The sequence below is a fragment of the Triplophysa rosa genome, linkage group LG5, assembly GCF_024868665.1.
Source record: "Triplophysa rosa linkage group LG5, Trosa_1v2, whole genome shotgun sequence".
NCBI lineage: Eukaryota > Metazoa > Chordata > Actinopteri > Cypriniformes > Nemacheilidae > Triplophysa > Triplophysa rosa.
This window is the reverse complement of record NC_079894.1, coordinates 25,057,207-25,081,342: the sequence shown is the minus strand read 5'-3', so window position 1 is coordinate 25,081,342 and position 24,136 is coordinate 25,057,207. Positions and strand designations below refer to the sequence as shown.

Genomic DNA, 24,136 nt, shown 5'->3' with positions numbered 1-24,136 from the left:
TTTGCTCTTTTAGAAAAGGAAATTTGCTCGAACACCTCCGGAACTGCCGAGACGCCCAGGGGAGAGTCACTGCAGGAAGGGACCGTCCGCTGTCCACGTCGTAGATTCCAGCAGAAAGAATGATCACCCAGATCGTAGAGAAGCTCACCAGATGCGTAGGCTCTGAAGAACAAAAGGTGAATGAATGAGCACGCCGGCTTCCCTCTTATACCCGGACATCCGGGGAGGAGCCCGGCATGCAAATTTCATTCGCCAATTTTCATTGGCCTTTTCTAAATACTCAGAAGATGATAGGTTCTCAAGACAAACCCCATTCTGTCGGTTCGACACAACGTCGAGAGACTGACAGAAAGGGAACTGAAGTTGAGTATCACACTTTTAGCATGTTTTTATCAAATGGACACACATACGTGTCATCGGTGTCTATAGAGTCTCCGCACGCAGCTCCGCCCAGTATAGATTCCATAGCTGTGGAGTAAAGCGCTCGCTGAGCGGCGGGTCGCTTCTCATCACCGCTGCTCTGCGATCCCTCCACCTGCCGCTCACGCTCTGCCTGGTCCAGATTATGAACCCCCAACAGCAAACTGTAATCCATGATCTTAAAACTCTCCAACACCTAAAACGTCAAGCAAGAACTTCATGAAAAACCACAGGAGGACACGCTGACACCTGCAGCTACTGTATAACAAACAACACTCACCAGACAGTCTCTCTGTAGTGTTTTCACCAGGGCATTGCACGTGTCCACATCCAGCAGAAGACCGTCCTGAACCTCCTGCATGAAGTCCAGATCTTTGAATGTGGGTTTGGATTTTTCGCGTTCTTTCTTAGAAGCTCGCCGCTTGTGTGTGGAGCCCTTCAGATCAAACTTAAGGTGCATGCGGAAGACACGAGGCAGAACATTGTTCATCACCACGATACGAATGTTCTTCCCGCCCGACTGAACGCAGTACAAACCAAAGAATTTAGGCAGCAGGGTGCGAGGATTCTGGTTCAGGTTCTGTCAAGAGAGAATGAGAGAGAGGAAACGTGAGGTTATACTTCATTCTGTATCACACGCAACTCAAGTTTGTCTTTGTTGGATGGGAGACTTTTGATTGCATCGTGAGGTGTAACATGACTTGTAGAATGTTATCATCTATTAGAAAGTCTTGCATAAAACAAGCATATCGCTGCTGTTTTTCTGAAACCTCGTTGTGGCAAGGGGGTGTGGTTTAGCGAGGTCTGCGCAGAGGGGAGGAGGCACATTAAGATCACCTGTGTCTTGTTACAGTGATTGGTGAGGAGACGCTTAAGAACAGCACGAGGAGACCGAAAAGATTGAGAGAGAGCGGATGGGAAGACGCACCGAGAAAACCTCCGTAGGGACAAAATCCCGCGACGAGAAGCTGAACGGCAGACTATATCGAGATTGAAATTCTGAGTTATTGGAATGTGAGAAGCGCAGTGGCGCTATTGTTATTTATTTTTGCTCTAATAAAAGAATCCGCGTCTCCCAGCCACGCCGACCCCGCCTTCTTTCTTCCTCCCTTTTACGAAAATTATTACACTCGTATATTTTGTCATTTTTATTTGTAGCCATAAATCATTATTATTCGTCACCCTTTATGTTTGTCACAGGGTTTTGCAAATATCTAACCACTAAAAAGTAGTGCTTTTCCCATTTCCTAACAAACAGCGAATTTAGACACAAGGTTTTGGAAGAACTGCAACGAAATTATCCAGAATACCTAATTAATTGCCTAAACAATCACCTAAATAATGATTTTAAAAAAGTTCTTCAAAATTCTGTAACCAACAAATATTTACTAAACTAAGGGGCCGATCAGACAGAATGCTTTTTTTTGCTGTTAGACGCACCTCTTTTGAATTGTTTTCAGTTGGAAGGGAGCATTTTGCGCGCTGGGCGCCTCACGTTTTTGCCACCTGCTGCACCTCCCGTTTTTGCCACCTGCTGCACCTCCCGTTTTTGCCGGAGCGCTCTGAAGTTGCAGGAGAAACTTGTGTTGGCTGCGCGGGTTAACCGAGCAAGGTCAGAGCGAGCACCCTCTGCTTGTACATGTTTTAAAGTTTCTGCTAATATGACAGTTAACAGCAACTAGAGAGCTCGCGCTATATTCCTTGACTGACAGTACAGCTGCTTCGGTTGTTGCCTAGCAACATAAAAAAACACTGAGTGCTGCTCTTCTCATAAAGCACGGCACCCCTCGTGTTTTCAAACCTGAAAAACGCGTTCTGTGTGATCGGCCTCTAAAAACTTTTAAATTTGTAACATTTCAAAACGGCACTAGTTTTAACCCCCGTGTGGTGTTCGAGTCTGTGGGACTCGTCATCACTTTACTAAAAAAGATGTGATTCATTGTTTTTTAACCACATTTTTATTTGTTGATATTCACACTAAACATGCTTTTTTACACTTATTTGACAGATTTTTATTAGTTTTTAAAACAAAACAAAACAAAAGGCTAAAACCTTGTCTACACCGGATGCGACAGAAACGCATTAGAACCCATTATAATTCTACATTTTGTCCACACCGGAAGCGGCGTGACGCCACAAACCCATTAAGAACAAGCAGGTTGTCATGTAGCGTCGCACTGCATCCGGTGTGGACAATTTTGAATTATAATGGGTTCTAATGCGTTTCTAATGTCTTTTGTAGTGTCGTGTCGTGCCGGACAAGTCCGGTGAAGACACGGTGTAACAATCAAAACAAAAAGAACAGCATCTTTTTCCAATTAGAATAATTTGCAAGATAACCTTATCCTTATATAAAGAATAATCATGTTTCTTTATTGTGCATTGTAAGTAATATCAATCAAACTGCAGTTGTGTTGTTTTTATTAAGTAGTAATAACTAAAAAAAGTAACGAACTTAATAAAACAATAAAAACATGATAACATATTAGAACAGTTATGTTTTGCAAATGAACTCTTCAAATATAAATAAACATAACGTGACAAAAACTACCCATATATCTATGCTTAGAATTGTGATCAAGTAAACATCTGTAAAGTATTTTTACATAAAAAAAATGTACGGCCTCTCAAATAAATAAATAACATATTTCTTTCATGTGACCACAGACATTGGCTAAGTTACAAAAACAAGTCACTCTCAGTAGTATTACATTTACAGTATAAAGGTTAACGTCTCTATCATTTTCAGACAGTATGCTGAGAAAGGACAGAGATGTTTAACCTCCTCTATTTCATCATTCATCATATCAAATCATTACACATTTACATTCTATTATTTTAAGATCAAGCCTGTGCAGAGCGCTGGGTGAGCCATCGGCTACTAACACAGACTCTTAATCCACTCAATCTCTTCAGACAACACAACGTCTGATGAATAACCACATGAAGTCGAAATGATCCTCATGACATTGGACGCAATAATCATGCACATTATTTGGGACAAATGGGATGCAAACTGTGATGCAATAATCAGGGTCACGACTCAGACTTCAGGAACATCATGAGACTCACCATGTAGTATCCAGGCAGCAGTTTCTGCAGAAATTCAGCTTCTTTATGCATAACGGTTTTCAGGATAAACTCATCGTCCCGCGTGACGTAAAAAATAGAGCCGCTGGCACCGGGGTTTGAAAGCTCGATCAGAGGTTCATTACACAGAGAATACTGCAATACACACATACACAAAGAGACAATGAGATTTATGATTTTCTTATATAAAGTATATGTTACAATGACATACATTTAATTACAATGATTATACTGTACATTGATATAACATAGTATCATTAGACATAAATTAATAAATTAACTTTATGGACCGAAGCGAATGGCCACTTCATTTCCCAGAATTCTGTTAACTGTTCATTTCACTTCAATAATTTACCTCCCGTCAGTCTGTTTCAGTTTCTGTATAAGATTCCATTTAAGATCACACTGATGAATTGAAGCCGATTCTCAAATTCTGAATATTACCTAATTTAAACACTGTTACAGTTTATTACTTTTACACATGAATCTTTCAGATTCATATTTTTTTAAAGTGATACTTCACCCAAAAATGAAAATTCTGTCATCATTTACTCACCTCGAGTTGTTCCAAATCTGTATAAATGTCTTTGTTCTGATGAACACAGAGAAAGATATTCGAAAGAATGCTTATAACCAGACAGATTTTGCCCCCCATTGACTCTCATAGTAGGAAAAATTACTTAACCTTTTTTTGTTCTGTTGAACACAAAAGAAGACATTTTGAAGAATGTAGGACAGCAAACAGTTCTGTGCACTTTAAGTGGTAAGAGCATGGCGCTAACAACGCCAAGGTCGTGGGTTCGATCCCAGGGGGTTGCACATACTTAGAAACAAATGTATAGGATAATGCAATGTAAGTTGCTTTGTCTGCCAAATGCGTAAATGTAAATATCTTTCTCTGTGTTTATCAGAACGAAGACATTTATACAGATTTAGAACAAGTCGAATGTGAGTAAATGATGACAGAATTTTCATTTTTGGGGTGAACTATCACTTTAAGGAATTTCAAACATATTTAAAAACAGTTTTTAACCTTGAACCATATGAATCACAACACAATTATGCTTTCAAATAAATAACAGATGAACGAAATACACGTCCCATAAAGCATTACACAACACTTAACCTGCACACGCGCACAATTTCTGTTTCTCTGACCTCATTTTAAACAAAATGAATTGACACTAAAAGCATTTGCCATCATCTAATCTGACAGCGTTCTGAACTGAATAACAGATAACATGTTATTGATAAATTGATATTGACAGTTTTATTTAGAATATAACATATACTAAGTTGCATTTAAAATTCAGCGAGTCTCTCTGAATACACACTTCACATTTCTAATTTGTGCACAATGTCAAATCATGAGTCAAAGAAATGTAAAATATGCCCAATGGAATAGTTAGGACGGATCTCAATAAATTTGCATACTGCACAGTATATACTGCATACCGCAGGAGTAGTACACTATTCCAAACATACTGTGTTTGTGTGGTAATCTGACCAATCAGAAAGAAGCGTAAAACACACCAATATAAAACATGAAGCTGTGACTTCAGACAGGACAACATCTGAACTTTAATAAACATGGACGGAGACATCAAAGCAAATCTCATAAATAAACATGAAACACCTACAGCGATGACTGCCAGAGCCCATAAATATCACGCACACACACACACACGCTCGCACACATTCACACGTGAACACACACACGTAAACACACGCGCACACACACACACATGTGAACACGCGCACACACACACATGTGAACACACGCGCACTCACACACATGAACACACATGTGCACACACACGTGAACACACGTACACTTGTGCACCAGTGGTGTAGTCCTAACAAAAAAATTGGTGTACTAGTATACAGGTCTATGCCAGTACTGTTGACCACAATACAATATTTTTACTAAGCATCATATGTTTTAAACAGTATAGGGCTATGGAAGTTTTATGTGGAAGTTTCAATGTTTTATTTCGTCGTGTGTCATTTAAATAAAGCTAGTATTTCACAAGTTCACCTATGCAAATAATGGTGTAGGTTTGAGAGTAAGCGTATTTGGCGTGCTGTCGGGGAGAGGGCTCCGAGCTTGTTCGTTCTTCCGAGCTCAGAGCACTCCCCCCTGTCCGGGGTGAGGGCTCCGAATCCGGCATTAGCCTGAACCCGGAACACTCTCCCCCCCCTTTTTGTGTCCTGCTGGAGACCCCCACAAAAAAGCAGCGACTACCAGAGGGTACAGCTTGAATAAGGCTGAGGACGAGAGTGGCTGTGGTAATTCTAGGAGCTGGGGTGCCACGTGGAGGCGAACCAGCATCCTTGGTAATATCCGCCGAAACCGACGGAGGGGGCTGCGTCGGTAAACAATTGAATGTCGACGGGGAGAGAGAGCATGTCATTGTAAAAGAAGGACAAACTGTTCCATTGATTGAGGAATTTTATCCACAAACTGAGCTCGTCGCGGCATGAGCTGGTTAGGGTTATTAAGTCCTCTAAGGCGTGTGCTGAGGAAGCGAGGGAGAGGATGTGCGAAACGAATGGGCAGCCTTGGGGAATGATACGCATCGCGAAATTGAGGTGGCCGAGAACGGATAATAATTCGCGTTTGGAACAATGAGGGTTGTTTAGGAGAGTGGAAGCGATCAAAATTGATCTATCAATTTTTTCCTTGGGCAAGGATGCCTGAAAGTTCAGCGAATCCAAATTGATGCTCAAGAATTCGATTGACGTGCTCGGACCCGAGGTTTTATCTTGGGCGAGAGGAATGCCAAGCTTGGCGAGACTTTTTGGACTATTGAGAGATGCGCGGCTGGGATTGAGTCGGGGGGCGAGATTATGAAGGTATTTTTGGTGCGAAACTACTGAGCACCTGTGAGAGTGGAACTTGTAGTTGTAGAGGTCGTCCACACATGTGTATCAGTAAATTTGAAGTCAAAATTTGAAGTTGCAAACTTGTAAAAAAAATTCTCTGCCGCAAACACAACACAACAGTTACACCTTCTGGAATCCTTCAGTGCAAGGGCACAAATCCAATTCTACAAATCACAAACTGAGATACTCGTGCACTCACATTTTTTTGCTACAAATGCTGCAGTAAATATGGTGCAAAACACATTCACACACCTGCATCAAAAGACGTGCGTTCACAGACGAGTTTTGCACATCCGCAAACAGTATGTGAATTCATGCAATGAGAGTTGAATGCTCGTCAAATATTTTCTCACAAATTAAAGGTTTTATTCTAGTAATATTGTTCTAGCACAAACACAAGAACATAACTACAACTGCTTGAATCTGCTGCTGCGAGTCTCTGACACAAGTTCGCACACACTCTCATTTTGCACCACATCTGTGTGATATATGGTGCAAAAGTGATTTGTGCATTTGCAGCCAAACGAGTTAGTTTTGGCGGCCAGCAGGTGGCGCCCTAACGTGCAAGTGAAAAACTCCGCGAGAATCATCCCGAGCTGCTTTATTTTCCTGAAATCACTAATCGTAATAGAGTACATTGGTTTAGTTTAAATAAGTATGCTGGTCAGCTACATTGACAATCCCTTACGAAAACTAATCATGGTTTTACTACAGTTAGAAAAACATGGCAAATACAAAAATACAAGTTTGCAACTTCAAATTTTGACTACAAATTTACTGATACACATGTGTGGCCGACCTCTACAACTACAAATTCCACTCTCACAGGTGCTCAGTAGTTTTGCACCAAAAATACCTTCATACGAGATAACTAAAAAATCGTCTAGAAGGTGAATGAGGTACGGAATGGAGTAGTTGTTAGAGAGAATCCAACAGATTGCCTCTGACAACATGTCAAAAAAATTTGGGCTGCTTCTGCAGCTGAAAGTGAGGCGGACGGAAAAATAGAATTGATTGCGCCAGCGAATGCCGAACAAATGCCAAAAGTCTGGGTGAATGGGCATTACTTTAAATGCGGAGGTGATGTCAACTTTAGCAAGCCAGGCGCCGCGTCCGGCGGTTTTAATGAGTTTAATGGCTTGGTCGATGTTGTGGTAGAGAAGGGAAAACTCCTCGAGCGGAATGAGGCTGTTAATGCTCGGAAATTGAGAATTTTCTGTATATTTTCTGGTAGCTACGCCGATGGGGCTGATGTGGAAGGTTTTAAAGGGTTGAGTGGCGAAGGGGCCGATCATGAAGTTTGATTCGATTTCGCTTTTAATTAGAAGATCAACCGTTTCGGGTTCGGCAAGCGCGGACTGAAGGTTGGGGCAGACTAGGCTGACGGAAGGTAAACTCTCGATACCGGGGTTGAAGCCGTTTGAGAGACCGGACAGAACGTAATCAGTAAAGCGAGTGTCGGGGTGAAGAGACAATTCAGCAGACAAACTTAAAACATTCACAGGAGTCGATAAATACTGTTTACGACTTTTATTTGCAGATTTAGAAACTGGACACACAATGTGGGCGTGCGCGCCACCGCAGAAGCTGCAAACGTGCAGGAAGCGGCACCGCTGTCGTGAGCAAGCGCCGATGTTGAACTTCCTGCAAGGTTCGAAGCTTGATGCCTGCCAGCGATCAGAAACAGGCAGAGGTGGGTTGGCGGGATATGTTGGGAAGCGTGGGACGTAGCCTGTAGATTTGGTGTGAGGTGAGTCCGGGCGGGGGGATGGATGAGTGAACTAAAGGGCAAGAAGTGGTGCTGTGGGCGACGGATCTGCAGACCGCGCATGAAATGTTCTTGCAACCGAGGAAAACTTGGTTGTGAAGCTCAGTGTCCAGTGCCCCCCAGTAAGGACACTGGTTCCACTGAGCTACGCTTATGGCGCATTTGGCAGAAAATAAATGATGATACGTGTAGAAATGGGTTGTAGAAACCCCGTAAGAAAGTGCGAGCTCCGCGACTATGGTGAGGTAGTCGCTGAGCTCGCACCTCCTGTGAGGGAATGCCGTGCAGATTACTTTGGGGTAGCGTGAAAAAGCTACGGTATATTCTGGAAATGTTAAGGTGCGGGAACTGCTATGTGTTGTGTTTTTTAGGGTGAGTGAGAGATCGCCGTAGGTGATTTGGCGATCTGATGATGGAGGTGAGAGTGGGGATAAAAGAGAGTAGAGGTCTACGTCCGCACCTGCCAGTATCGGCGACCTGATGCTCGCTAAGATGGGAGGCAGCTCCAGGGTCGGGGTGTTGGGCGGGACCGGCATCGCTGCTGCCGATGACAGTGAGAAGGAGGGACGTGCCTGAGGGAGAGACATGAGAGAGGGAATAGTGGCCGCTGGGGCTGTTTGTGGGGCCAATCTCATGCTACTACCGATGTCTGGGCCGGGGACTAGAGGGAAAGCGGGGAAGTCGTGAGCCTGAGCCCGCGTCGCCAGTGGAGGCAGCCTCGCATTGACCTGGAAGGGATTGGAGGAGGAGATCGGGAGGATGTGTGGGTGAGCCGAGGCCGCTTGCAGAGCCATGTTCGCGCTGCTTGGGCGGCTCAAGGTGTGGTGGGCTTGGATGGTGCCCGGAGATGCTGCCTGCTGGAGCTCGTCTGAGCGGGGAAGAGACTGCAGGCGGGCGGGTCTGGCGTCCGGGGCACGGCCCAAGCTTGCAGAGGGACCGCAGCTGCGGCTTTCGAAGGCCCCTCCTCATTGGAGTTTGATCCGGCTGTAAATATGGGGAATTACGGACCTGCCTCTGCTTTCCTGTGGCCTTCGACGGAGTGGCAGGTTGTGCTGTCAGGGAATCTGGTTGCAGGGAGGAGTACAAACCGTACAGGTCGGCCTTGTTCATCCGTCGAGAAAAGTGGACGTCTGCGTTGATTAGCGCTTGCCATAATCCTAGGACAGTCCACATTTCGATAGGCGGGACGGAGGGGAGGATGGACGCATAGGAGGAAGCTGGAGACCGCGACGGCTGCCTGGAAGGCTGTGGTGACTGCGCGCCACTGCGTCTCGGGGTAGTAGAAGAGGCGCGGGAGGGCCGACGGCCCCTTGGAGCAGCCGTGGGTTTGTCTGAGGTATCCTGGCGGGCACTGCTGTGCTGGCCGCCGCTTTAGGACGCCGAAGGACCCTGATCGTCGACGGAGTTGTCAATAGGGATTATTTTGTTCTCTGACATCGCGGCAATTTTGATATACAAATGCTTGAGACTGAAGAGAGAGTGAAGGTAAGACGTCTTGACTATTTATAGAGGCTCTCTCTCTCTTGAACTGATAGGTCGGGTGCTGTGATTGCTGATAGCGGACCAGCCGAGTTAATTACCTGCTCCTTCTCCTCCCGAACTTAGTTAATAAAACATCATTAAAAGTTATGACAGATTTCAATGATTTGTGATGCAACACAATATCATAAAGAGATAAAGCAGCACAAGAGAACACGTGAATTCAGTGCCAATTTCTCATACACGTACACACACACACGTGAACACAAACACATGTCCACACACACACATCCACGTGAACACAGGCCCACACACATATGAACACACACACACGTGAACACATGCACACATGTGAACACACACGCACACACTGGCAAACACACACATGCACACACACACATGTGAACACACGCGCATACACGCATGTGCACACACTCACAAACACACACATGCACACAAACATGTGAACACACACACACGTGAACACATGCGCGCACACACTCACGCGCACAGACACACACACCTCTTCTCAGTAATGTCAGTTTGATAGCACTATATTCTTACTGTATTTTACTGTAGTTGATTTCTGTGCCTTCAACATTTGTGCCCTGAAATAAATTTTGGGTGAAACATCTGAGAGAAAACTGATCCTCTAATAAAAAAAATTAGACTGGAAGAGCGTAATGAGCTATGAAGACGCAATAAAGTTTGGGTTGTGAGAGACAGCATTGGTTCAGATATTAGATTAAGATGAAGTTTAGATTTTAGATTAAGATAAAGGATAACAAGAATAACAAAAAATAGACAAAAATAACATTTTTGATCTTGTGTCTTCGACAATCAATGCCTCACCAGATAGTCATCCGGTCGAATCCCGAAGAGTTCTCTGAAGTATCGGAATGCCACCGGAGCATACGTCTTAAATCTGAAGTCTGGATAGTGATGCGCTGGGGTTAGATTACTGCCCTCACTGAGCGAGAGACAGACAGACAGAGAGAGAGAGAGAGAGAGAGAGGTCTGGCCATTTTACTGATATTTGCAAGTCATTGTTAGTCGCTGTGGATAAAAAAGTAATTTGTCTTGTCATGTTATCAAGCAGCTTATTGATTAGCTTTTTTATTGATTAAATATCATTAATTTTAAAAACATTTCTGAAAAAGAAATTAATATGTTGAATTATTTTTTTCCACATCACTCATTTTAAACACCAAGTGATAAGCCTTCTGACAAAAAGATTTTTAAGATCATTTCAGTCAATATAAGTTGAAGAATAAATATGACACACAAACAGACCTCGGGAAGAAAATGCTCTCCACCAAGTAGAAGTCCTGCATGAGAACATCTCTCTCGGGTTTGGAGCTCAGGTTTCCCACGGTGTAGCCGATGCCGAGCTGAATGGCTCCTTTCAGAGCGGACGAGGTCGTCTGTGGACACACAAATCTCACATCACTCCTCAATCCTTCCCATTCAACACATGGATAACAACATACAAACAGCAAACAGGTGCATTAAAACTAAAAACACACTTCTGGAGGTCTTATAGAGATTTTCATTTGTTATAGACAAAATTATGAGTTGACATCTGATAAACAGACGTCATATTCTCTTGATAGTCTTCATAGACAATGCACAATTTTTAACATTTGCGATTAAAATGAACTTTAAAGTCATATTTTTATGTCCAATTAGCTGTCATTAAATTGTATGATATTATACATGTGTATATATATACGGGGGTCCAAAAGTGTGGGACCCACTGATAAAAATGCTTCGAAGTGTTCTTAATAATAAACAGTTATAAAAAATACAACAATTTGACATTTCAAATAATATTTGGCATGTCTCTGTCTTGAAAAATGTGTGAAAATCTGATTTGATTTGAGAATAAATTTGCGATGAAGATACTCATGAAGTGAACCTCACACGCACCTTCTTGTAAGTGGTCTCACCGGTCGCATCTACTCTCCTGTGACCGATCTTCTTCTCTGGACCAGAACCGGAATGGCAGGATGACGACGGCATCTGAACAAACACGACAAATGATGTGCATCATAAATTTCTTTCATATCTCGACTGGCATGACAGAAATGAGATCAAAAGTCTCCGTCTTCTCAGATATTCCTCCTGAGATAAATAACCATCCTGTTTGTTTCTACTTCTATTCCTGCTAAAGAATTTTGAGAGAAATACCTGAGTTGAATGAATGCTTTATGAGCTTCAAAAGAGCAACTTTTGAGCAAAAAAATTCATACAAAATGAACATGAGAACATAAACACATAAAGGGCTGGGTATCGATTCTGATGCTCTGATTCGATTCAGATTCACAAGCTCGGTTCATTTAGTCATTTTTAGCATTCTCGATTCTCGATTCGAGTCAATGATTATAGATTTAATACAAATCCTATAGATATTTCTAAAAAAGATCAGTAAACATCAGGTTACAATGGTGAATTAAAAAAAAGAAATGAAGAGCCACAAACCTGTATATTAAACTTTATTTTTTGGTACACTTGGGTATATTGAAACAGATGCCTTGATCAAACAGGGTCAGGTTATATTACATTTAAGATATAAACCGCTGCCTTTTATGTGAAGGTGATGTTAAATTCGACGACACAAAGATCTGCCATGTTAATAAAAAAATAAATGAATGATATGCTCCCTGTTGTAACATCCACTGGTTGTAAAAATAAAAGTGACATCTAGTGGATAGTAGTAGCAATAACATTCACGTTTATGAATGTTCAAGTGCTTGCTGAAATATGAATGAAAAAAACCAATTCGCGGCTTTTGAGAATCGATATCGAATCGACCGCATTTTAAAAAAAGATTAATCGTTAGTTAACCTCTTCTTAGCATTATTAACTCATCTCTGACATTAGGACATGTGCCTAAAGCATATAAGGTGGCTGTTATAAGGCCCCTTGTCAAAAAACCCCAACTCGATGCTAGAGAACTAGGGAACTACAGGCCTATATCGAATCTACCTTTCATATCTAAAGTTCTGGAAAAAGTAGTTTCAACTCAATTATGCTCCTTCATCCACAGGAATGACGTCAATGAAGAATTCTAGTCTTTGATCAGAGTTACAAATGATCTGCTATTGGCGTCTGACCGAGGTTGTATCTCGTTATTGGTGCTGCTAGACCTTAGTGCTGCATTCGACCCCATTGACCAGAGCACACTCCTACATACACTCGAAAATTAGGTCGGCATTAAGGGAATAGCTTTGAGATGGTTTAAATCTTATTAAACCGTTTTCAATTTGTAGCAATAAACAATGAGATGTCACGCAAATCGCAAGTCCAGTACGGTGTGCCACAGGGCTCAGTCTAAGAGCCTCTGCTCTTCGCATTATACATGCTACCTCTAGGAGATATAATAAAGCGACACGGAGTTAGCTTTCACTGTTATGCTGATGATACTCAACTTTATATTTCCTCGAAGCCTCATGAAACACAGCAGTTCCATCGAATAATGGAATGCATAGTCGATATAAAAAACTGGATGAGTAACAACTTTTTATTACTGAACTCGGACAAAACGGAAGTGTTACTTATTGGACCGAAAACTGCTATAAGTAACAACCAAGAATACTGTTTAACTATTGACGGATGTTCCATAAAACCCTCGTCGTCAGCAAAGAATCTTGGCGTTCTATTCGATAGTAATCTGTCATTTGAGAGCCACGTCGCCAACACCTGTAAAATTGCGTTTTTCCATCTTAAGAATATATCTAAACTACGTCATATGCTGTCAATCGCAGATGCAGAGAAGTTAATTCATGCATTCATGACATCAAGACTAGACTACTGTAATGCACTGTTAGGTGGTTGCCCTGCAGGCTTATTACAAAAACTCCAATTGGTCCAAAACGCGGCAGCTCGAGTTCTTACACGTACAAAAAAGTATGAACATATTAGCCCGGTTCTGTCAACCTTGCACTGGTTACCTATAAAGCATCGCGTTAACTTTAAAATCTTGCTTATTACCTATAAAGCCTTACATGGTTTAGCTCCTCAGTACTTGAATGAACTCCTTTTGTATTACAGTCCTTCACGTGCATTACGCTCTCAGGCGTCCTGTCAGTTGGTAATACCTAGAATTTCAAAATCAAGTGCAGGTGGTAGATCCTTTTCCTATCTAGCGCCTAAACTTTGGAATAGTCTTCCCTGCACTGTCCGGGAGGCAGACACATTCTGTCAGTTTAAATCTAGACTAAAGACACATCTTTTTAATCTTGCATACACTACACTTCCATAATATAAATCCTCTGAGGGTTTAGGCTGCATTAGTTAGATCAACCGGAACCAGGAACACTTCCAACAACAACTGATGTACTTGTTGCATCAAAGAGTGCAGAACAGTACTCTACTCTCAGCCAGTCTTGTCTCATTGTTCCAAGGTTACCACAGTGAGCAAGATGCCCAGACCTGTTGGTAGAGCGAAGAATGGGAAGCGGTGACCTGACAAGAGCTGAGATGATAGAGCTGGAAAAAGAAGGACGCGACCACTTGACACGTCTTCACTACACAATTTCAAATACTATTAGATTATTAATGATAATATTAAATCTATCATTTACCTTATTAGTAAGTTTATTTATTTTTTATTTAGCCTTGTTGTGCAAGCACTGTCGAGCTTGTGCAGAGGCAGCAGCATTTGCCAGAGCGGAACTGGAATCCCCTGGTTGGGCCTGGGTTCTCCTGAGGTTTTTTTTCTCCATTGGAGTTTTGGGTTCCTTGCAACCGTTTGCATACTGTTATGCACTATTTGCCTGGCCGGGGAGGCTGCTTTAGAATTTTGAAGTTTTACTTAATTAATATTGCATATGGGAATTTATAGTCTGTTTAATATTTGATCTGTGTTTCTCTCTCCTTTATCTTAAATGTGTGCTTTCAATGTGCGTGCGTGTCTGTGTGTGTGCGTGCGTGTCTGTGTGTGTGTGTGCGTGCTTGTCTGTGTGTGTGCGTGCTTGTCTGTGTGTGTGTGTGTGTGTGTGTGTGTGTGTGTGTGTGTGTGTGGACTTGGTTTTTATATGTTAGTGGTGACCTAAACATGAATGCACACCAACTCATGAGGACCCGTGTCAATGTGGGGACCAAAATTGAGGTACCCACTGGCACAAAAGCTTATAAATTGTACAGAATGATCATTTTTGAAAATCTAAAAATGCAAAAGGTTTTCTACGATCTTTAGGTTTAGGGGTTGGGTTAAGGGATAAAATATACAGTTTGTACAGTATACAACTCATTACGCCTATGGACTGTCCCCACGGAGATAATAAAACACGTGTGTGTGTGTGTGTGTGTGTGTGTGTGTGTGTGTGCGTGTGTGTGCGTGTACGTTCATGTTTGTATATCCCGGTGGGGACCTAAACCTGAAGGCACACCAACACATGGGGACTCGTGTCACCGTGGGGACCAAAATTGAGGTCCCCACGGGCAAAAAAGCTTATAAATTGTACAGAACAATATTTTTTTTAAATCTAAAAATGCAAAAAGTGTTCTATGATCTTTAGGTTTAGGGGTTGGGTTAGGGATAGGGGATAAAATATACAGTTTGTACAGTATACAACTCATTACGCCTATGGACTGTCCCCACGGAGATAGTAAACCAGACATGTGTGTGCGTGTGTGTACGTGTGTCTACGCGTCCGTGTGTGTGTCTATGTCTATGTGTGTTAGTACGTGTGCATATTGTGTGTGTGGAGTGTTTTGTATGTGGGTATGTCTGTCTTCTGTGTTTTCACCTTTTTCCTGTTTTTACAGGTATAACTTTAATTGTTTTGCTTATAGTCAATATGTCTCATGTACAGCTGCTTTGTAACAATGAAAATTGTAAAAAGCACTATATAAATAAAGTTGAATTCAGTTAAGTTTTTTGCCCAGCCCTAAGTGTTATTACAGAAATAAACAATATTTTTATTACCTCTGTTATGAAGGTCTTCTTTAAACCAGCGTCTGAAATGACACAGAGCGAAACAGATATTGTGATATCTTTCAGACAAAAAAACATGGATCACTCCCTAAGCAAAAATCACACATGAATTGAATCCAATCTCATGAACATGATGTTCATGTGTAGCGTAAAAACTGTAGTATGATAGTACATCACTGTAAAGTCAACAGTGGAAGGACAAGTGTGTGAATCTGCAGCTTTGTGTTTCCAGGGGAAGGGGCGGAGCTAAGCATATGTAAACCTGTCAATCATTACTCCTGCACGTGTCACTGCGGAATGAAGTCAAGATGACCTGACCCGCTTTACACCCGAGAGGAACACGTCCAGCTCTGACCACAAAAGATTACAAACTAAAATGTAGAAATCATATTTTGTGGAAAGAAAATAAATACACCATAATGTGCAAGCACTTTAAATATTTATGATAAAAATTAGGTCATAAAAGTAGGACAAAATTGCATTGGTGACTATTATTTTTGGGTTGATTTTTGTTTGAAATATGATGGTGAGATGTTTTTTTTAGATTGAGTCACATTAGTGTGTGCGAACCAAACAGAAATGTTTTCATCGTGAATGTTCACTATGTAAAGCTTTTTAGCATCTCTGTGTTTGTGCGTGCGCGTGTGTGTGTGCATGTGTGTGTGTTTGATGCAGATTTGTTGACAGTCTCTCGTGGACATCCACGTGCATGGGAGCCAGGTAATAAGAGCAGAAGAGAGCGAGAGAGACATGTGCAAGTGCAGTTTGACTGCAAGGAATATACTGAAACGTACAATATTATCTTTAGAAACATTTAAAATTATATCCTGAATGTAAATCGTAGAAACATATAATCATATGCTCTCTGACAGCTCTGCACAAAAGTGTTTTCCAAACCAACAGCTTTTACAAAGAGCCAAAATCAATGGTAATAATATTTGTGTGTCAGACTCAGACTGACTTGCTATGGTTTATAGAGACGAAAAGATAATGTGAAACTCACAGGAACGCTCAAACATCTCAGACCTGAGAGAAAACTCAATGAGAAAACACATAAAGAGCAAAACAGAATGTGAGAAGAACCGAACATACTTTGAGGCAAAAATTGTCATCTTAGATCTGTCTGATGAAAACCACCACAAGCAAATACTGCTACTTACCACTGAAAATTTTAATTCCACCTTCTCGGTAACGCTAGACAAAGTTGCTCCACTACGTTTAAAGAAGATTAAAAATGGCAGCCCCACACCGTGGTATAATGAACACACTCAGGCTCTAAAGAAAGCGGCCCGAAAAATGGAGCGCAACTTTAAGAAAACTAAATTAGAGGTATTTCGTACAGCATGGAAGGATAGTATTCGAAAATACAGGAAAGCCCTAATAACTTCTAGATCCGCCTACTTTTCATCACTAATAGAAGAAAACCAGCACAACCCTAGGTTTTTATTTAACACGGTGGCTAAATTAACAAAAAATAAATCGTCAGTGACTTCTGATCCTGTATATCAGCATAGCAGTGATGAATTTATGAACTACTTCACATATAAAATCCAAGATATTAGAGAAAAAATTATAACAATGCAATCAGAAGTGAAACCCGCTGAACAAACTAACTACAGCGCCCTTAAGGAGAAAATGCAATTATTTTATACCGTAGATCAAGATGAGCTGTCTAAAATTATTAGATCATCTAAATCAACAACATGCATACTAGACCCTATACCTACAAATCTACTGAAAGAGATGCTCCCAGAAATTATAGATCCTCTTCTTGGTATTATTAACTCATCTCTGACATTAGGACATGTGCCTAAAGCATATAAGGTGGCTGTTATAAGGCCCCTTGTCAAAAAACCCCAACTCGACCCTAGAGAACTAAGGAACTACAGGCCTATATCGAATCTACCTTTCATATCTAAAGTTCTGGAAAAAGTAGTTTCAACTCAATTATGCTCCTTCCTCCAAAGGAATGACATCAATGAAGAATTCCAGTCTGGATTTAGAGCATGTCACAGTACAGAGACTGCTTTGATCAGAGTTACAAATGATCTGCTATTGGCGTCTGACCGAGGTTGTATCTCGTTATTGGTGCTGCTAGACCTTAGTGCTGCATTCGATACCATTGACCACAGCACACTCCTACATAGACTCGAAAATTATGTCGGCATTAAAGGAATAGCTTTGAAATGGTTTAAATCTTATTTATCCGACCGTTTTCAATTTGTAGCAATAAACAATGAGGTGTCACGCAAATCGCAAGTCCAGTACGGTGTACCACAGGGCTCAGTCTTAGGGCCTCTGCTCTTCGCATTATACATGCTACCTCTAGGAGATATAATAAAGCGACACGGAGTTAGCTTTCACTGTTATGCTGATGATACTCAACTTTATATTTCCTCGAAGCCTCATGAAACACAGCAGTTCCATCGAATAATGGAATGCATAGTCGATATAAAAAACTGGATGAGTAACAACTTTTTATTACTGAACTCGGACAAAACGGAAGTGTTACTTATTGGACCGAAAACTGCTATAAGTAACAACCAAGAATACTGTTTAACTATTGACGGATGTTCCATAAAACCCTCGTCGTCAGCAAAGAATCTTGGCGTTCTATTCGATAGTAATCTGTCATTTGAGAGCCACGTCGCCAACACCTGTAAAATTGCGTTTTTCCATTTTAAGAATATATCTAAACTACGTCATATGCTGTCAATCTCAGATGCAGAGAAGTTAATTCATGCATTCATGACATCAAGACTAGATTACTGTAATGCACTGTTAGGTGGTTGCCCTGCAGGCTTATTACAAAAACTCCAATTGGTCCAAAACGCGGCAGCTCGAGTTCTTACACGTACAAAAAAGTATGAACATATTAGCCCGGTTCTGTCAACCTTGCACTGGTTACCTATAAAGCATCGCGTTAACTTTAAAATCTTGCTTATTACCTATAAAGCCTTACATGGTTTAGCTCCTCAGTACTTGAATGAACTCCTTTTGTATTACAGTCCTTCACGTGCATTACGCTCTCAGGCGTCCTGTCAGTTGGTAATACCTAGAATTTCAAAATCAAGTGCAGGTGGTAGATCCTTTTCCTATCTAGCGCCTAAACTTTGGAATAGTCTTCCCTGCACTGTCCGGGAGGCAGACACACTCTGTCAGTTTAAATCTAGACTAAAGACGCATCTTTTTAATCTTGCATACACTACTCTTCCATAATATAAATCTTCAGAGGGTTTAGGCTGCATTAGTTAGATCAACCGGAACCAAAAACACAACTGATGTACTTGTTGCATCAAAGAGTACAGAACAGTACTCTACTCTCAGCCAGTCTTGTCTCATTGTTCCAAGGTTACCACAGCGAGCAGGATGCAGTTCATGGCCTGACCTGATGGTAGAGCGGAGAATGGGAAGTGGGGACCTGACAAGAGCTGAGATGATAGAGCTGGATAAAGAAGGACGCGGTCTCTTGACATGTCTTCACCACAAAACTTCAAATGCTATTAGATTATTAATGATAATCTTAAACTATAATTTATTTTATTATTAAGTTTATTTATTTTATTTAGCCTTGTTGTGCAAGTTCTCTGGAGCTTGTGCAGAGGCAGCAGCTTTTGCCAGAGGGGAACTGGAATCCCCTGGTTGGGCCTGGGTTCTCCTGAGGTTTTTTTTCTCGATTAGAGTTTTGGGTTCCTCGCCACCGTTTGCATACTGTTTTTGCACTATCTGCCTGACCGGGGGGGCTGCTTTAGAATTTTAAAGTTTTACTTAATTAATATTGCATATAGGAATTTATAGTCTGTTATATTTGACCTGTGCTTCTCTCTCCTTTATCCTAAATGTGTGCTCTCACTGAGCGTGTGTGTGTGTGCGTACTTGTCTGTGTACGTACGTGTGTGTGTGTTGTGTGTGTGTGCGTGCGCGTCCGTGTGTGTGTGTGTGTGTGTGTGTGTGTGTGTGTGTCTATGTCTATGTGTGTTAGTACGTGTGCATATTGTGTGTGTGGAGTGTTTTGTATGTGGGTATGTCTGTCTTCTGTGTTTTCAACCTTTTCTTGTTTCTGCAGGTACAACTTTAATTATTTTGCTTATAGTCAATATGTCTCATGTACAGCTGCTTTGTAACAATGAAAATTGTAAAAGCGCTATATAAATAAAGTTGAGTTGAGCTGAGTTCACCTCAGACCTGACTGCCCTTGACCAGCACAAAACATCCTGTGGCGGACTGACTGCAAAATCTTCAAATAGTCCACGCGATATGCAACTGTTCAGGGAAGTCAGGAACCAATACACTCAGTCAGTCAGGAAAGCAAAGGCTAGCTTTTTCAAACAGAAATTTGCATCCTGTAGCTCTAACTCCAAAAAGTTCTGGGACACTGTAAAGTCCAGGGAGAACAAGAGCACCTCCTCCCGGCTGCCCACTGCACTGAGGCTAGGTAACACTGAGGCTAGGTAACACAAAGACCGATAAATCCATGATAATTGAAAATGTTAATAAGCATTTCTCTATGGCTGGGCATGCTTTCCTCCTGGCTTCTGCAACCCCGGCCAACAGCTCTACCCCCCGCAGCTATTTACCCGAGCCTCCCCAGCTTCTCCTTCACCCAAATCCAGATAGCAGATGTTCTGAAAGAGCTGCAAAACCTGGATCCGTACAAATCAGTTGGGCTAGACAATCTGGACCCTCTCTTTCTAAAATTATCCGCTGCCGTTGTTGCAACCCCTATTACCAGTCTGTTCAACCTCTCTTTCGTATCGTCCAAGATCCCAAAAGATTGGAAAGCTGCTGCGATCATCCCCCTTTTCAAAGGGGGTGACACTCTAGACCCAAACTGTTACAGACCCATATCCATCTTACCCTGTCTTTCTAAAGTTTTCGAAAGCCAAGTTAATAAACAGATCACTGACCATTTCGAATCCCATCGTACCTTTTCTGCTGTGCAATCCGGTTTCTGAGCTGGTCACGGGTGTACCTCAGCCACGCTCAATATTAAACGATATCATAACCACCATTGATAAAAGGCAGTACTGTGCAGCTGTCTTCATCGACCTGGCCAAGGCTTTTGACTAGGGCTGAACGATTAATCGAAATCGAATCGCAATCGCGATGTGAGACGTTGCAATTTGCTAAACGCAAGAGGCTGCGATGTGGAAACGATGTGAAATATAGGAAATGCGTCTGTTCCAAGCCCGCTTTGAGTGGCATTCTTGCTAACCAACAGAGTGAGCGCACCTCCGTTATGCCTAATCAAAAAAAAAAAAGAAAGCGGGAGAGAGGGAGAGAGAGAGAGAGAGAGAGAGAGAGAGAGAGAGAGAGAGAGAGAGAGTGTTATTATGGCATCTGCAGAGTCAGATCGATCATATTAGGCAAATAAATACTAAAGAACCATCCAATTCAGAAGACCGCACACACAGCCTGTGTTATACTCGCTCTCTTCCCCGCGTTGCGCGTCTTGCGGACGAGCCGTTTAAACTTGACGGCACACATAGCCCGTTTCATACTCGCTCGTCTCGCGGACGAGCCGTTTAAACTTGATGCGCACACATAGCCTGTTTCATACTCGCACGTCTCTGCCCCGCGTTGCGCGTCTCGTGGACGAGCCGTTTAAACTTGATGCGCACACACAGCCTGTTGCCTTGACGCACGCGCGCACCCTGTGACAACTCACGCCTAGCTCCGCGTTTCAAACAAATGTAAATTTTATCTAACTGTTTTGCTAATTTCACTTGGATGAAATTAAACATTCAGCACATTTTCTACTTGTTTTAAAAAATCCCACATACTTAAAAAATAATAAATCAGCCTATGTAACCTATGAACTATTTTAATAATTCACTAACACAATAGAAAATGTTATGGATTTAAGGGTTACAATGGGAGTTGTTTTAATGGAAACTATAATAGTGTACACTGGTATTTGGATTCTATTGGTGTGATGTAATCTTGAAGCTGGGAACCAATTGAACAACAGTAAGCCCGATTTGAATAATGCCCAAAACACACTAAAAAAATGAATTTTGTAATGGTTTTAATGGAAACAATTAGAATTTCTGTAATGTTTTTTTTTGTTGTTTTCTTTCAGCAGGGTAATTATACCCATACTGTGCTCCACACAACAATATTGAGCTGAAGCTTGAATTAGAAAAGTTAAAATCGCAAATCAAATCGCAATCGCAATGTCTGTCAAAAAAATCGCAATTAGATATTTTCCCCAAATCGCACAGCCCTACTTTTGACTCTGTCAATCATCGTATTCTTATCGGCAGACTCCGTAGCCTTGGTTTCTCAAATGACTGCCTCGCCTGGTTCACCAACTACTTTGCTGATAGAGCTCAGTGTGTCAAATTGGAGGGCCTGTTGTCCGGACTTCTGGCAGTGTCTATGGGGGTACCACGGGGTTCAATTCTCGGCCCGACTCTTTTCTCTGTATATATTAATGATGTCGCTCTTGCTTCGGGGGATTCCTTGATCCACCTCTATGCAGACGACACCATTCTGTATACATCTGGCCCTTCTTTGGACACTGTGTTAAGTAACCTCCAGACGTGCTTCAATGCCATACAACACTCCTACTGTGACCTTCAACTGCTCTTAAACGCAAATAAAACCAAATGTATGCTTTTCAACCATTCTCTGCCCATACCCGCCCGCCTGCCTAGCATCACTACTCTGGACGGTTCTGACCTAGAGTATGTGGACAACTATAAATACCTGGGTGTCTGGCTAGACTGTAAACTCTCCTTCCAGACTCATATCAAACACCTCCAATCTAAAATCAAATCTAGAATTGGCTTTCTATTTCGCAACAAAGCCTCCTTCACTCATGCCGCCAAACTTACCCTAGTAAAACTGACTATCCTAATGATCCTCGACTTTGGCGATGTCATATACAAAATAGCTTCCAATACTCTATGCAAACTGGATGCAGTCTATCACAGTGCCATCCCTTTTGTTACCAAAGCCCCTTACACCACCCACCACTGCGACCTGTATGCTCTAGTCGGCTGGCCCTCGTTACATATTCGTCGCCAGACCCACTGGCTCCAGGACATCTACAAGACTATGCTTGGTAAAGCTCCACCATACCTCAGCTCACTGATCACATTAACAGCACCCACTCGTAGCACGCGCTCCAGCAGGTATATCTCACTGGTCATCCCCAAAGCCAGCACCTCCTTTGGTCGCCTTTCCTTCCAATTCTCTGCTGCCAATGACTGGAACGAATTGCAAAAATCACTGAAGCTGGAGACTTACATTTCCCTCACTAACTTTAAACATCAGTTATCCGAGCATCTTATCGATCGCTGCAGCTGTATACAGTCCATTGGAAATTAGCCCACCCAATCTACCTATCTCATCCCCATTTTTTTTCTGCTCTCTTCTATTGTTTTATTGATTGTATGCTTGTTTATTCCATGTGTAACTCTGTGTTGTCATTTGGGTCGCACTGCTTTGCTTTATCTTGGCCAGGTCACAGTTGTAAATGAGAACTTGTTCTCAACTAGCTAACCTGGTTAAATAAAGGTGAAATAAAAAAAATAAAATAAAAGCGCATTTCAAAGAAAAAATGTTAGTATGCATGTGTGGGTGGCCTCAGGTCTTGGCTGAGGGCCCCCAAAAGGGTAAACACACCCCTGTTTACAATGTACACTAAATCTACACTAATGTGTAAAACTGAAAATCTGCTACACCGACGCAGCTCTATCATTAAAGATGAGAGATTTCTACCCTAGCAACAGTGTCAGCATCAGTTCAGACTGTAGGTGATGCCAAAATCTGTCCAAACACATTACAGTCAATGCAGCGTGAGAGCCCGAGGATGTATGACTCCATATTCATAAACAACACAAACTAGAGAACGTCACAAACATTCTTCCATCAATTAAAGAAATGTTTCGTGTACACATAATGAGCGCCGCAAGCTTAACAAAACCACAGATATGACCTGAACAAATGCCACACAAATGCCTACAACCAGCTGAAGGTGAATGTCACTTTTGTGTATTTGTACATTTAACAGCTGACACATAACATGCTGCATTAATATAAATGCAAAAAATTATATTCTTACTAAGCATTTTTGTCTTAAAATCAGTATACAATTACTTGAAAAGAAAAGTGACCTGACATTTAGTCTTGTTTTATGAAAAATAAGCATTAAGTAAGTTTATGGTAAAAACAAGCAAAACAAAAACGGGGTGAGGAAAATAAACTTGAATTTAGTTTGACTTTTTTCTCAAGTACCTAATTCAAATTAATTTTTCTCACCCCATTGGCAGATTTTTTTTGCTTGTTTTTAACATAAACGACCCTAATCCTTTGTTCCCTTTCTGTCGGTCTCTCGACGTTGTGTCGAACCGACAGAATAGGGTTTGTCTTGAGAACCTATCATCTTCTGAGTATTTAGAAAAGGCCAATGAAAATTGGCGAATGAAATTTGCATGCCGGGCTCCTCCCCGGATGTCCGGGTATAAGAGGGAAGCCGGCGTGCTCATTCATTCACCTTTTGTTCTTCAGAGCCTACGCATCTGATGAGCTTCTCTACGATCTGG

General features: G+C 41.8%; 1 protein-coding gene across 4 annotated transcripts in view; it reads right to left on the bottom strand.

The window, feature by feature from the left end:
* pip5k1cb (phosphatidylinositol-4-phosphate 5-kinase, type I, gamma b) overlaps positions 1-24,136 on the bottom strand; it is a 71,045-nt gene that overhangs the window by 25,595 nt on the left and 21,314 nt on the right. For 3 of the 4 annotated variants that reach the window (XM_057333517.1, XM_057333513.1, XM_057333515.1), the window contains exons 2-8: positions 15,576-15,607; positions 11,573-11,665; positions 10,937-11,067; positions 10,496-10,613; positions 3,493-3,645; positions 701-1,000; positions 411-616 (exon numbers count right to left, since the gene is read on the bottom strand). In XM_057333517.1, the coding sequence (XP_057189500.1) occupies positions 411-616; positions 701-1,000; positions 3,493-3,645; positions 10,496-10,613; positions 10,937-11,067; positions 11,573-11,665; positions 15,576-15,607 (1,033 nt within the window). The remainder of the gene's footprint in view (positions 1-410; positions 617-700; positions 1,001-3,492; positions 3,646-10,495; positions 10,614-10,936; positions 11,068-11,572; positions 11,666-15,575; positions 15,608-24,136) is intronic. The other variant, XM_057333516.1, reaches the window with a different exon arrangement.